The sequence below is a fragment of the Manis javanica genome, chromosome 4 (genome assembly GCF_040802235.1).
Source record: "Manis javanica isolate MJ-LG chromosome 4, MJ_LKY, whole genome shotgun sequence".
Classification (NCBI taxonomy): Eukaryota; Metazoa; Chordata; class Mammalia; order Pholidota; family Manidae; genus Manis; species Manis javanica.
Window position 1 is genome coordinate 160,272,095 of NC_133159.1, and position 14,338 is coordinate 160,286,432.

Below are 14,338 nucleotides of genomic sequence, written 5' to 3' on the forward strand. Positions count from 1 at the left end.
CTATTGCCAAATCATATGTAAACTGTGATGGTAAATGGAAGGTCAGTGATTATTTTCTGGGTCTATTATTATAAATTTCCCTTCTACTTGTCATACTTTTTTTTTGAATATTCTTCCAAAGATTTTGCTAACAGTGCTCAAACTTCACCTTGAAAAAATATGTATATTTTATGCATAGCTTTTCAATTTCAAGAGAGAGATTATGATGTCTAGTGAATGAAATATCAGTGAATTGGTGCTAAAATAGAGAAAAAGTTAATTTTTAGGTCTGCTTTGAGACTGTATAGTACCTATTAACATAAAGAAGTTCTTACAGTAAAATGAAGTAGAATGAGAACTAGAATCTAATATAGATCCATTCTTGCCCCCAAAACATCAGAAGTCCCCACAAATGCTGCTCTACGGGCACTCATTGAAGATGTTTGTGTTATTTGTCATTTTTGAGACTCTTTTAAGTAATCCCACAGTAAAGAAAAATTTATGATTTTACCCCAGATAATGTTTCAGCTAAGCCAGTGACACATTTTTGCAATGATAGGATTGTCCTCGGGTCCTTTCACCTAATTTTCAGATTGTTAGTTAGGGCTGGCTTTCAATTCTTTGGTAATTAAGAATCAGAAACACCAATTATTGCCGTAAGGGAAGACTAATCTAGTTTTAACAGGTGCTCAGTTCAGACGATATCAAAAGCTGTCCTTTCCAAAGAGTGCTGAAACATAGAGACAAAAATACATGGAGCATTGCCAATGTGTTAGATGACAATGGAACTTAAGTACACCACCTTTGGTTTGACAACTGTTAATGAAGTCACGAGGGCTGCATCTAGACCCCGCTGCAGCAATCCAGTGAATGAGAGGTAAATGCCTTTATTGCTCTGGGCCTCCGTTGATTTGTAAAATGAGTGTTTGACTAGCTTGTGCCTACGGTTTCTTAAATTGTTAAAATCCTATGTTCCATGTACAACGTACTGATAATGTCTTAGTGGATATGTGGATACTATCTTCCTCTTCTCCAGCATTGCTCCTCTGTGCCAGCCGTGGGACAATGGCTCACACTGCTACAGTTTGAGAAAATGGCATCATCTTTAGGGGACAGAGGTGCACAGTCCTGTGCTTTAGCCCCTGCTACACCTCAACGTAATACTGGATCCTAGTGTTTGCAGTTTGGATCTTGGACAAGTCACTTCCCCTTTAGGGTCTTAATATCTATCTGTAATGAGGATTTTTTTCTTACTTTCCTTTTCTAGCTTTGACTCTCTTTTCGGATCTTAAGGTTTGCTTGTTTTTATGTGAGACAGCACAGTTTTTGGTCATCTCACATTCTCAGGGAGACTAGCTAGGTCTTCCTTTCTCTGTTTTTCCCCCTTCCTGCTGGCAGGAGTTTGGAGAATCTCATGAGCTGCATCTTGTCCCTTGGTTGCATGGCTGCACAATAACAATTCTGCTGAGCATTTGACTGCTGTGCACATGTTCAAAGCTCTTTTCATGGACAGTCCCTGAGAATCCCTCATTAGGATGAAATCTTGAGGTCTTATCTTGACTTACAATAAAAAAAAAAAGTATACATGATGCAACTGGTATAGAGTTTTATTGATTACAAAACAGATACACAATGATGGGAATCTGAAGGTTAGAGTAGGAAAGTAGAACTTTCAGCTCATTAACTCATACTTTGATTCAAAAAGTACAGCATTACATTAAGATCATTATGGAATGTCTGGTGAGATAGTTACAGAGAAAAAAATGGAAGTTTCTGAGTTTGGTGACTCCAAGGATACCTCTTAGGGCTCACCCAGTTTGGTCTGGGCATGGACTTTCCATTGGGGAAAACAGTTTTCACAATAGGCAGAATCTTCTGTTGGCCTCATGCCAACTTTTGGATCTCATTCACTTGAGAAAGAATTATTTTTCCATTGATGCTCTCCTGTGTGATGGCCTTGATCTTTGGAGCCACAGATGCTGAAGGGAAGAGCGATGGAAAGGTCACTGCCATATGCCTCCACCATTTGAGTTGTCCCCACTGTCAGCATCCAAAGACTGTCTATGCCTTATGAAGTGACCACTAAACAATATGGTGGGCTCTGCTGGAGTGGAAAAGGATCTCATCCAGGAAGATGTGTCCTCCCACCCTCCGAGAAATGAGGGTGTCCAAACCATGTCACCTTTTAGATAGTCAAGACCTTCTAGAGGTCAAGACCTTCATCCTTGGCATGCTTTATACAGAATCTAGTCTCTGACAATAAGCACTGGAGGAGTCCTTTCTGCTAATCTGGGCTTTGTAGCACTTGTGCCACAGATTCTATGAGTTCACAGAGCTCTAAATGCCATTCTGGGAACCTCATTGTAAGATCTAAAAAGCATGCTCATGAGGATGGGTGAGAAGCTCATGAGGATGGGTGTTTATCATAGTCACTGTTTCCAAATATAAGATTTATTTGAATAAATGCTTTGTTGACCTATCAGTAAGCTGATTTTAGACCAGAGGGAAGAAATGAAGCCACTAATAGAGATACACAGAGAACTTCGTTAAAATTAAACTTTTCCAATAGTAGATTGGGCCACCCCATCAAGCAATGGGTTCCCCATCATTGAATATAAGGAGAGGCTGAGGACTATCTGTTGGGATCTTGCAGAGGTGTAGCAGTTAGACCAGCTGTTCTATGATGTTTACTTGAACGACGATTCTCTGAATCCCTAATGCCTTAGAACATGTTTATGATCAGAAACTGCCACATGTCTTAGACTGTGGTTTCTTAGAACTTTTCTGTGAGATATTAGAGATAATCTGAGAAAATAGGGTCCGCAGGTCAGAGATGTTTGGGAACACTGGGTTAAACAAAGTAAAGCTTTTATGTTTCTTTCTTTTTCTTGTTCCTTTTCTTCCTGATTGCAGTGCTTTTTCTGTCTTTAGCGTACTGAGACGCAACATGACTCTTCATCAAAAGGATAATGGTGCATAGTATTCCCAACTGTTTCTGGCTATAGAACACATCTTTCATAATACATCTATAAAATCTCATGGAACACTAGTGTTCAATAGAATATGGTTTGGGAAACTATGTGAAATCATCTCCTCTTTATTTCCTAGGACTTTAGTAAACAGACTCCATAACTTAATACAGAGATAGTAATATTAATGATCATTTTATTTACTTGAATGCTTGTAAAGAGCCTTCACACATATGTGTTGGTGAGGACAATCTTGAGAGCTTACTTTGTTCTGTATTATTTAATTTGTTAATTAAACATTCCTGACCATTTGGGAGTAAAATAAAATTAAACACAGGACGCTGGGAGTACAGTAAGGATTATGAGTATTACAGAATGACTAAACATGCTGATTGATTTAAAAAGAGTGGATTCAAACAATGAAATAAATTTTTTTTACCTTTCACACTTGACTTAGATTCCTCCACTGTCCTATAAAAGTGACAAAGAGTAAAACTCATTTTAGTATTAGCAACAATCACAAAAGTTCCTCAAGATGAACTAACTTCCTTTGCCTGCTTGTGAATTCATAGTTCTTTGATGAGGATAATTGTCTGAGCTCTGTAGCCACAAGGTCACGAGTTCCTGGGAGAACCGTCCTAGCTCCAGAGGGCAATGAGTATGCCTCCCACTGACCCTGGGGTCAAGGCAAGGGTACCAAACCCCCAACATCCTCTCAGCTGGCTGTGGGCTTTGCATCCACTGGGGTCCTTTCTAGGGTCTGGGATCCCTGGGCTTTTCAGGCTGTTCAAAGCTTGGTCTATTAACATTTTATTTATGTACTATAGAAAAAACCTTCTCTTTCTCTTGAGTCATAGAGTGTATGTGCCCTTTTTGTGGACAGCTGTTGTAATTTCCCCAGGTGGCCAGAAATACCAGGTTGGAAATTTAGACATCTCGATCTTTTACAAACCTTTTCCTGCTGTTAGGCTATAATATTACCCCCAACCTTCTATTTTTTTTTTTTTTGTAGCCAAAGTTGTATGCATTCCCACTGGGAAACACTGCAGCCAAACCTCCTTAGTTATTTTTTTCTAGAGATTTTAATATGTTAATTTTAACTGTTGACCTCAAATCTTAGTGTCTGGGAAGTGATAGTGATCAATTAGTTACACACTCGCTACTTAATGAAATACAACCTGATACAATATCTTTAGAAGAATGTCAACATAAAACCTTTCTTGCTCTAGAGTGATGGCTGCTAACAGAGCCATCTGGTATGTGAGGACATACCCAAGAGCAGGATGCCCTTTCTGCCCCTTCCGTCCTCCTCCCCTGCCAGGCGTCGCCTTACCCTTCACTCTCTCCCTCCAGGAGCTGGCGGTAGGTGGAGATTTCCTTCTCTAGGTGGGTTTTGATGCCTAGGAGGACCTTGTATTCATTGTTCTGACGCTCCAGGTCATGGCGTAGCTGCACGAGTTCCTCCTCATAGAGGGCGATGATCCGTTGCATGTCCCCGAGCTGGCATGAGTATCTAGACTGGGTCTCCAATAGCATGTTTTCTAAAGCAGATTTCTGAAAAAGGACATATTTCTCTTATGAACTGACTGATGACTTGATTGATTCATTAACATGCTCTTGTTGAGTAGTTAGAACATGCTGAGCACTCTGCTAGGTATCTTGGTGGCTGCTAGGGATGCATAGATGAGAGAAGGCTGGTTTAGAGGTTTGGGGCTTGGGCGGTGAGGAAATTCAGCAGTGTTAGCATTTTTGAAGTCCATTCTCTGGACATAAAACCTGTGTCAGGGAGCGCTTGGTGACGTGGCTGCACTGCTGTAGTGTTTGTTGTTCCGCTTACTCGTTCGGGATCGGGCATATGCCGTGCCTTGCCCTGATCTCTCCTTACCTCCTTATGCTCGCACTTGTCTCTGGCCAGACTGAGAGCTCCTGGGGGGAAACAGCAAGGGGGACTGCTGTCTTTTTGTATTTTCAGAGAAGGATCTCACATAGGGTACCTAGTTGCATTTAAATTTCAGACAGGCAATGAATAATTTTTTTTGGTATGAGTATATCCCAACTGTTGCCCCAGTATTGCATGGCACATACTTATACTATAAAAAACTTTGTTGTTTATCTGAAATTCAAATTTAACTGGGTATCCTATATTTTAATTTGGTTAAGCTTGCTAGTCGCAAGCAATGTAAGCTGTCTGTGTGCCCTGGTCATTTCAGCAAATGCCCACCTTCTTGCATCATTCATATTTTCCTCTCTACTAGATTATTCCCATTAGCTTTCAAGTAGAATGATTTGTCCCACCTTAAAATTTTTCTTTCAAACCCCTGTCTACCTTCAACTATCACCCAGTTTCTCTGCTCCCCGTCACCTACAGCAAAGCCCCTCAAAGAGCTGTCTATACCTTCTGTTTCAGGTTTCTCTTGACCTCCCTCCAAGGGTCAATGTTACACAGTCTGGCTCCACTGTACCTCATGGCCTCCCCTCCCCTCCCCTCCCCTCTTCTCCCCTCCCCTTTCCTCCCCTCCCCTCCCATCTCCTCCTCTCCTCTCCTCTCCCTCTTCTTCCCTTTGTTCACTCACTACAACCACACTGGCTTCCCTGCTGGTCCTCCAATGCTTTGGACACACCTTTGCCTCATAGCTTTTGCAGTAGCTGTTCCCTCCTGCTAAGGTTCCCTTCCCTATAGCTGCATAATGCTCCTCCTTACCATTTTTAGGTTTTTGCTTAACTGTCACCTTAACACTGCCACCTGCCACCTTTAAAAAACGGCAGCTCTTCACCCTGGGCATGCCTTACGTCCCGCTCCCCCCAATGCTTTATTTCTTTGTAGCATGTATTCTACATCTAATGTATTTTGATGCTTTGTGCATTTATTGTCTGTCATCCCCAGTAGAATATAAATTCTTTTATTACTGTAGTCCTTAGTACTTAAAGTAGTCTTTTAGTTCTTAGTACTGAAAATAGTGTCAGATAATAATAATGCATGGAAATAGATATAAACGTTCTGCTGACTTCACAGGGTTATTGTGAAACACTGTATGTTAAAATGTTCTGAAAGCTATAAAACACTGTAATTATTTCTGTGCTCACTGTCATCACCTTGACAGTGTGCATTTTAAGTGTCTGTTTACCATTACTGATTCCTAAAGTGTAACAGTAATTTACCACGTGCACCTGCAACAAAATGGACTGATTATTTCTCCCCCAGAATGAAGCACTCAGGACTGATACTGATGAATGATTAGAAGATGCAGATAGGCTACAAAGGGAACCAAATGATAGGTTTTTTTAATGAATTTTGAGTGCTATATACTCAATCAGAGCATTTTGTAAAAAACCATGGAAGTTATAGAAATGACTTACACATTAGTTATATGGTGAACTTACAGTGCATAGTGGGGTAGACATATACATAATGAATGGAGCAGTGCTTTAGAGTCAGCCCCTGGGTTTGCCACCAAATCATGCTGTTACCAGAATTTCTCTTTATTGTGGTTTGGTGGGCAGCTTGGTGGTAAGTAGGGACAGCACTGATAGACATTATGGGCATCTAGAGCACCCTCCAAAATCCCACATGGCTTCACCACTGCTGCTTACTGGCTGTGTGACTGTGGCCAATTAGGCGTTTGGAGCTTTGGTTTCCTCATCTCTAAAATGGGGACCCTAAGACCTACCTGGAAAGGTTAATGTGAGGATTGATGACATTTAATAGAAATAGCTTCCCTGCATACCATGTGGCACAAGTGTACACCTTGTTAAGTGGTAGCTCTTACTATCATTCATACCATGAACAATTTGGATGGAAAGTGGGGCGTGAGAGATGCCCCAGGGAATCGGGGAGATGGGCCTGAGAGAGAGGTCAAGCTAAGGAAGGCTTTGTGGAGGAGGTGGTACCTGACCCAGGATATTCCCAGCTCATACTCACACTGCTGCACTGTGTCTGCAGGTCAATCTCCAGGGCCTGGAAAGTGCGCTTCAGCTCATGGATGTCACTTTGGCTGCTCTGTACAGCTACCGGAGCGGCTGCGCCCTGGGCGATGGTCGCCAACTGTGAGACCAAGCAAAGGGCAGAGGCATTAGCATTAGGACCACATGGAAATGGAACCTTGGAGAAGTCAGGGCATCTTTCTTTTACCTGCTCTTTATACCACGCATCCAAGTCTTGATGCTTCTTTTGTATTATATCCTCGTATTCCTGCCTCATATCATCCAGGACCTTAATCAGATCTTCTCCCGGGGTTGTATCCACCTTCACATTGACCTTGAGTTCATTTGGCACATGATGTTCCTCCATTTCCTGTTTAATAATGGAGAAAGAAAATGAATCTGCTGTGACAGGCCAGAAGTGTGTTGGTCGGCAGCATTTAACAGGTCTGTAAAAAATTCAGCTTCTGTGGTTAGTACTCTTTTACTGGTTTGGTTTGGTTTTTCAGTTATTATTTGTTAATGATAAAACATTATGTGCTTTCTTTTTCTCTTACAATTTTATAAAATGAAGAATCGTACCAGACAGGTAATCAAATGAACTGTGTGATTAGTGACAATTCTTGGTTGAAGGTGTTTCGCAAAGAATTACACTTACAAAGCGTGCCAAGTGTGCAAAGTACTGTTCAGCAAATGTTCATGGGTGAAGACATGACACAAACAGTTAAATTTTGTCAATGCATTATGACTCTGTGGGCTGATGCCCACAGGATATCATGAACACCAAGAATCCACAGGAAAGGTTTAATTAACAGTCATTGGCCAACCAGCTGTTCAGAAGCTGAGGCGCTTTGATGCTCGTAAGCAATTTTGTTTGCCTAAAATGGTTTTTTTTTCTTTCTACCAGTTCATCAGAGTCTCAGGGACTTTAGATGGATGGTAACTTTTTAAAAGTCAGTCAAATGCTTCTGGAAATTAGGATTCTTCATTTTTGCCACTAATTATATTTACTTTTGTTGGTGGCAGATTCTTTTTATTTATTTGTTCCCCAGGTTGCTGCACATCGGGTCAGTGAAGGAAGTTCAGTCTCATACATTTATTCTTATGGTATCATTAACAAACAAGTCTAGGTAAGCATTGTATATTAACAAAATTGTTGACTGATCCATTGTTGATTGTGGTTATATTTTAGCTGCTGTATTTGACATCTGAGTAGATAATCTTGAGGTTGGAAGAATTAGATATTTATATGCTTCCTTATGGTTATTTAGATTGAAGGACAGTAGGACTGGCATTCAGATGGTGGTTTCTTCTGTAGCTATTGAATCACCTGAAATGTGCAGGTTAAGAGCTGTGCTAGTTACTGGGAGCTCCTGGGAAATCCTACCTGCTCATGACGCTTCTTCATGAGGATGAGCTCTTTCCTCAACCCCTCTACCTCCTGTTCCAGGTCTGTTGTGACAATGGTCAGATCATCCAAGGTCTTTCGGAGTCGCTCAACTTCAATTTCCAAATCTTTCTTGAAGGAGTGTTCATTTTCATACCTTGGTTAGAAGGAGGAGAAGAGGACCTCTGTTGTTGGAAGGCCATAGCCTTGTAAGGATTCATCTTAGTTTTGAGGTGAATCTCTTACTTTTAGGTTTAATGGGAGCAGACGAATACATGCTGTGCATCTTTTGTATGTCTTTATCATGTAGGTTTTTCTATTATGGCAGTTCAATGCTATTTTTTTAAATTAGCGAGAATGAAATAATAAATAGCCATATACACATTACTTAGATATAGCACCCATTAACATTTTGCCTTATTTGCTTCATCTGTATCCTATTTTGTATTTTAAAGTAAATTATACACATTATTATGACATTTTGCTCCTAAATTCAGAAGGGGTTTTTTTAAGACAAAGATAGTTTTTTAAATAAGCATAATAATAATATTATTACCCCTAAAAAATTAATAGTAACACTTCGATTCTGATTCTCAGTTCATATTCAGATTTCCCCATACCAAAAAGTGTACTTTATATCTAAACTTGTTCAACTATGGTCCAGGCTAGTATTTGTTTTTTACTATGCCTTTTAATTATGTTGTAGTAAGATTTATTTATTTAATAAAATAAGATTATGTATGTGGGTAATGGTGAGTAACTTTTCCTGCTGCAAAACAGAAACAAGAGCAAGCCAAAACACAAAACAAAAACACCAAACAGCGCCTCCACCCCAAAACTGTCAAGAGGAATTTACTTGAGGCTGAAGTCATCCATTGCCATCCTGGCGTTGTCAATGAGGAGAATGATCCGAGCATTGGTCAGCTTGCCATCCACTATCTGTAAAACACACACCAAGAGTCATTTGGGTCAGACATACTCACACAGGAGAGCCGTATTTCTGCCTTCTAGCTCCTGGGTTATGACTTGTTAGCATAGATGACTTCTTTTTCTGGCAGTGGAACAATGTAAATTCAAATCAGTAAATACTGAGCACTTACTAGGTGCAAAGCATAAGAATGATTTTATAGTCAGGCTATGGTCTGCAGCCAGCTTCACTGTCTTCTTTCACACTGAGCTTTGACAGGCTAGGAGTGATGCCACTGCTGAAAGAATGGCATAGGACCTGGAGAGGAAGTGATTGTTCAAGACGCTTCTAACTTTCTAGTCCTGTGGACATATCTTAGTGTTTGGCTTAAGCTCATTCACACCTCCAGATGTTACAAGAGGTGTAAGTTCTGACCATATTCTAATTGTGCATATTAGTTTGGCTCCCTTAAAGTACAGTGATTATTTTAGATGAACATAATTCTTCTTTGTGATGTCATTCATTTTATGATTAACTAAAATAATCAGATACTGAGCAAAATATCATGGGTATAAAGTATCACTGGTATTAGTTTGGCAAACTAATTTTAGAAGTATTTTATAACAGTCATCACATACCAAGATTATTTTTTGTCCAAAGTGACAGTAGCCATACACATAACTTGTAGACATGTATATATGTGTTTATAAATTATTTCATGATGAGAATGCCCCAACTGTAGCTATTGAAGTATTAGCTGATATAGTTCTTGATCACGTAATGTGGCAGCTTAAGGAAATTTAACTGTGTTAAAGTCTCCAGTTAAAGACTTTTACTAGATGTTTATATACCTTTTCACTTTAAAATAAAAATATTGTTCAAGTTTCTACCTTAGCAGTTGTGTATACATCTATGATTTGTAAACAATTTTAAGTAGTTGAAATCAGAGAAATAGTGCACATTTGATATATGTCAGTCTTTGGAAAAATTGAGTGGAAGATCTCTCAATGTCAAAAGTGTAATACTACTTTTGTACCAATTATAATGAAGTAGGAACTGGGAGATTTTCTTTTCACTTCGTGTTACTGACCATCAGCATGAACTTGGGCCACTCTGTTCCCCAAGCTTCAGTTTCATCATCTGTTAAATTAGGAGTTTGTACTAAAAATGGATAGCCTTAGAGATCCTACCTCTCAGCTTCTGTAATTTAGACTTTTAAAATTTGGATCCAGAGAGAATTTTATTAATACAGATAATTTCTTTATTTAGAAAGGATTTTCTTAGGATGAAGTTATACCTTAATACAAAGGCACCTTTAAAAAATATGGTCCTATTTAAAGCTCCACTGATTACTTGGAATTTGGTATCATGAATGCACAATAGCAGGATTCAGAGGTGGTAATAACACGGTCTGGAATTCAAAGAGCAGGGTCTGGGGTGCTGCTCTAGCACCCACAAGCTGGGTGAGCTTGCTAAACCTCAGTTTCCTCATGCATAAAGTGGCAGTAATAATAACAGCCACTTTATCAAAGAGTTACAAGAATTAGAAGAGATTAAATAAAATAATGTAAAATTCTTGGCATATTCTGAGCATGCCGTAGACACTGAAAAATTAGTTGAAGCTAAATTAATTCAGAAAAAATCTTAAGTGTTTAGTTTTCTCTTTCAAAATCTAGCTCTTTTGTAGTCAGAGCCAATGTTTGCATTAGACAGATCCCAGGTTTTATGTGTTGAGATGCATCCTCACACTTTTGATGTTTGTGACTTTCTTCCCTTGGTGACTTGCAGATGGCCCTGTGACTCTTTCTTTGCTCTGAAAAAGGATTCTGTAGATATTTCCTCATCTCTTTTCCACAGTGCTGCTGCTTAGGAACTCAGGCTCTTTATTCTCTGTGTCATTTCAGCTCATGGGAAATGAAAAGGAGCTCCATCCAAAAAGCCCTGGGGGACCCTGCAGTTAGCCTTACTTGTGCGCTGAGGTGTTGGTTAACATCCAGAGAAACCAGACGTTATGTATTCCACAGAACCAGAAAATCAGAAGTGAGCCCCATTTGTGGGCTCATTTGGCTTTTCTGAGTTAAATTGGTAATGTATCCATTGCACAGCGCACACTGAAAGTCTGATTCTCCCAGCCAGGCTTCTCATAGTACAATGAGTATTGAGTTTTGAAGTACACTTGATATGGAGCACATTTGAAAACCAAGACTATTTCACCTGTTTGGGCTTACTGGATACAATATTATGATACAGCCACTATTTTTGAGATATCCTTCATGGTAATGAATGGATGAGGATGGATTGAGAAATAATGTATGAGGCATAGGTTTTGCACTGTGTGTTGTAATTAATCATCTGGATTCTCCCCAAGGCCCTGAGTTCACTCTTTTAAAAGAATCCAGTTGGTGCATTAGTGAAGCATTGATGCTTCAGGGTGTGTAATCTCATACCAGGAAGAGGAAAACAGAATTTTTGACTATGGTTGAAAGTGTCAAATTGGCACTAAGGTGCCAAATATAGCACTATAGAGAACGATTCTAAATTCCTATGACTATGTCTAACTCTGTTTTTAAAGGATTGGATTTATTTTTTAACTTAATTTCTTATAGACTTTTTGAGTAACATTTAATATCCCTAAGGTGGGGGCAGGAGAATGCCATATCTTCTCAGAGCATTTCATCAAGTCCCAGGAAGGGCCAGCCCTGGGTTCCTGTGGCACGCCTCTGCGTCTCTGTTTTCTCACCTGCAAACAGGAGACGTCAGGCTAGATAGACAACCTCATCTTCAAAAAGTTGTTTTCGTCAAACACAGAGAAAATACAACTGAAGTAAGAAATCCAGAAAATAGTGGAATGCAAAGCTGAAGAACCTTCCTATTTAATGTCAGAATCCAGAATTTGGGGCCACCTGGAGAGTGGGCAAGCCGCCTCTGCTTTGTCTTTGCGCTCACACGCGTTTCTCAATTCTGTTCCAAAGAATTTATAGACAACCGCTTGGTCTCCTTATCTATAAACTGGGGATAAAAATCCTTGCTTCACAGAATGAGGTCATGTGTATGAAATGTGTGCTATATGATTAGCAATGCAAAGGTAATGCCTTATCTTTATTAATAAACAGTATCATTTTTATATGAGGTAGGCCAGTTGGTGCCATGCTGTGTGTAAATTGCAAGGCCTTCAGAAATAGACCTGGGTTAGAATCCCACTTCGGTCTCTTGCCGGTGGTATTGGATGGCTACTTCACTTTTCTGAGCTTCAGTCTCTTTATAATGTTGTTTTGAGAATTAAATCAGGTGATATAAAACATTTCTGTGGTTGCAGAAAGCTTTTGGACAGTGCTGGCATGTGTATGAATTTCCCAACCTGATGGCTGGCATACAATAAATACTCAATAACTGTTTTCCCTTTCTGCCCCTTTCCCTCTGCTGTGAGGTAGTGAATTACCTGACCAGGTCTAACCTCACATTTCCTTTGGGAGTGATGTTCTCAGTGGTCCATTTGCAAAAATCACCTATTCTCAACATTTTAAAACCAAAGCAACTTAATATGAATGAAAAAACATGGTGAGGTTTGTTGAGTCATCTTTTTTTTTTTTATAACAACAACCATGTACTATATAGTTAAGGTAGTTATACAGTCAGTTATTAGGTTGATTATTCAATAATTAGGGTTCATTATGAGGACAGATCTATGTTATCTTGATTGGTCCTTCCTACATTCAAGCAAAGATGGCTGAGTGTTGAGAAATGGTACCACATCAGTTTTTGAAATTTGTGATGCCCTTTCTAGGAGATGTTAAATCATGATCTTACAAGGAATTTTTTGGGACTGTTTTATGTGAGAGGAAGTTATGGAGCTTTAAAAAAATAACCTATGACAAGACTGGATTCTCTCTACTTCTAACCAATGTTATCTGAAGTCCCAGAAGGTATAAGTTTAGTTTTTCTAAGGTTTGGTTAAAAAAGTTACTTATTTTTTGAAACATCTCCATAACCCATATTAACTCTAAGATTCCAAAAGTTATGTTCATTTATTATTTTTTTCTAGCAATATACCATTTTCAGAATTGTGAGCAGCTAGAACTCAGAAGTTCTAGCAGCCCCAAGAGGAAATATCCAGGGATGTCACAGTGATGTGTCTGCTGGTGGAGTGACAGCTTTCAGGTGTGACCTCCAATCTAGAATAACTGAGCCTTTCTTTGATGGATAATCACACTGTTGCCAGGATTTTCAGGTGGAGCAGAACTGATGTAATGAGAAAGTAAATGCTTTCTTGTGCCTTGTGCACTAAATGTGAGGAAGAAATATCAGCCTGTATCATTACTATTATATCACTAGATCATAAATGATACTGAACAGCACTGGTTGCCTTACATTTTTTACATTTTCCACATAATTTATGTATAGGAAATTGAATATACACAACAGACTTTCCCAAGTACAAATTTAAGGTATAATAAGAAAATATTCTCAAATACCTTCATTTATAGTTATTTTAAGCTCTTTTACCATTTTCCTGGAAATTGTCTTTTTTACTGATTTCTCCTCCTCTGGGTCCCCTGGAAATGCAGCACCCCTCAAGTTCTAGAGTCACCCAGGATCTTACCAATCTTACCTCCTCCTGTAAGCGACTGATGTTTTCCTCATATTGGGAGTAATCTTGCTTATTGCCAGGATCTCTCTGCTGATGCCACTTCAGGATGTGATTTTCAAGCTTCACGTTGGCCTCCTCCAGGGCACGTACCTTTTCTAGGTAGGAGGCCAGGCGGCCATTGAGGTTCTGCATCATCTCCTTCCCATTTCCACCTGGGAGGGAACTGCCTTTTCTAAACCCCCATGACCCTCCAGGGGACAGGCAGCTTGGCGAGGTGAAGGAAAGGGAGATGCGGACACCTCCTGCTCCCCCATGGACGCTGGGAGCTCTGGGCAAGCTCCCCGGCCTGTCCCGGCTGCCCCTGGCACCGTGGAGGGAGCCCGAGTGGGTCTGGCGGAAGCTGTGTCTGGAGGTCATGGTCCCATCTGTGGGGCACAGCTGGGCGCTGCTTCACTCCCTGGAACCGCAGAACTGAGCTGCCCTGGACTGCCTTGGATGATTTTATGCCTTTCGTTGTGGGAGTTCCCTCCTCTGACAACTGTACCAACAAGATCGTATAATTGTGCAACATGTGTTTCCTCTTGGTCAAT

The 14,338-nt window shown here is 40.0% G+C and overlaps 1 protein-coding gene and 1 long non-coding RNA gene across 3 annotated transcripts in view; one reads left to right on the forward strand and one right to left on the reverse strand.

Annotated features, from left to right (window-relative positions):
- The window catches only part of LOC140849143 (uncharacterized), a 117,737-nt gene that overhangs the window by 72,206 nt on the left and 31,193 nt on the right, over positions 1-14,338 (forward strand). The window lies entirely within an intron of this gene.
- KRT23 (keratin 23) lies at positions 1,569-14,238 on the reverse strand. Of its 2 annotated transcripts, none has more exons than XM_037022646.2 (8): positions 13,761-14,238; positions 9,110-9,192; positions 8,254-8,410; positions 7,078-7,239; positions 6,868-6,990; positions 4,282-4,502; positions 3,388-3,419; positions 1,569-1,958 (listed from the first exon to the last, which is right to left on the reverse strand). In XM_037022646.2, exons 1-8 carry the CDS (start codon positions 14,163-14,165, stop codon positions 1,864-1,866), a joined length of 1,278 nt encoding a protein of 425 aa, XP_036878541.2. In that variant the 5' UTR covers positions 14,166-14,238; the 3' UTR covers positions 1,569-1,863. The 2 variants fall into 2 exon arrangements, with proteins under 2 accessions (XP_036878541.2, XP_017534682.3); XM_017679193.3 differs by having other exon boundaries at positions 13,770-14,234.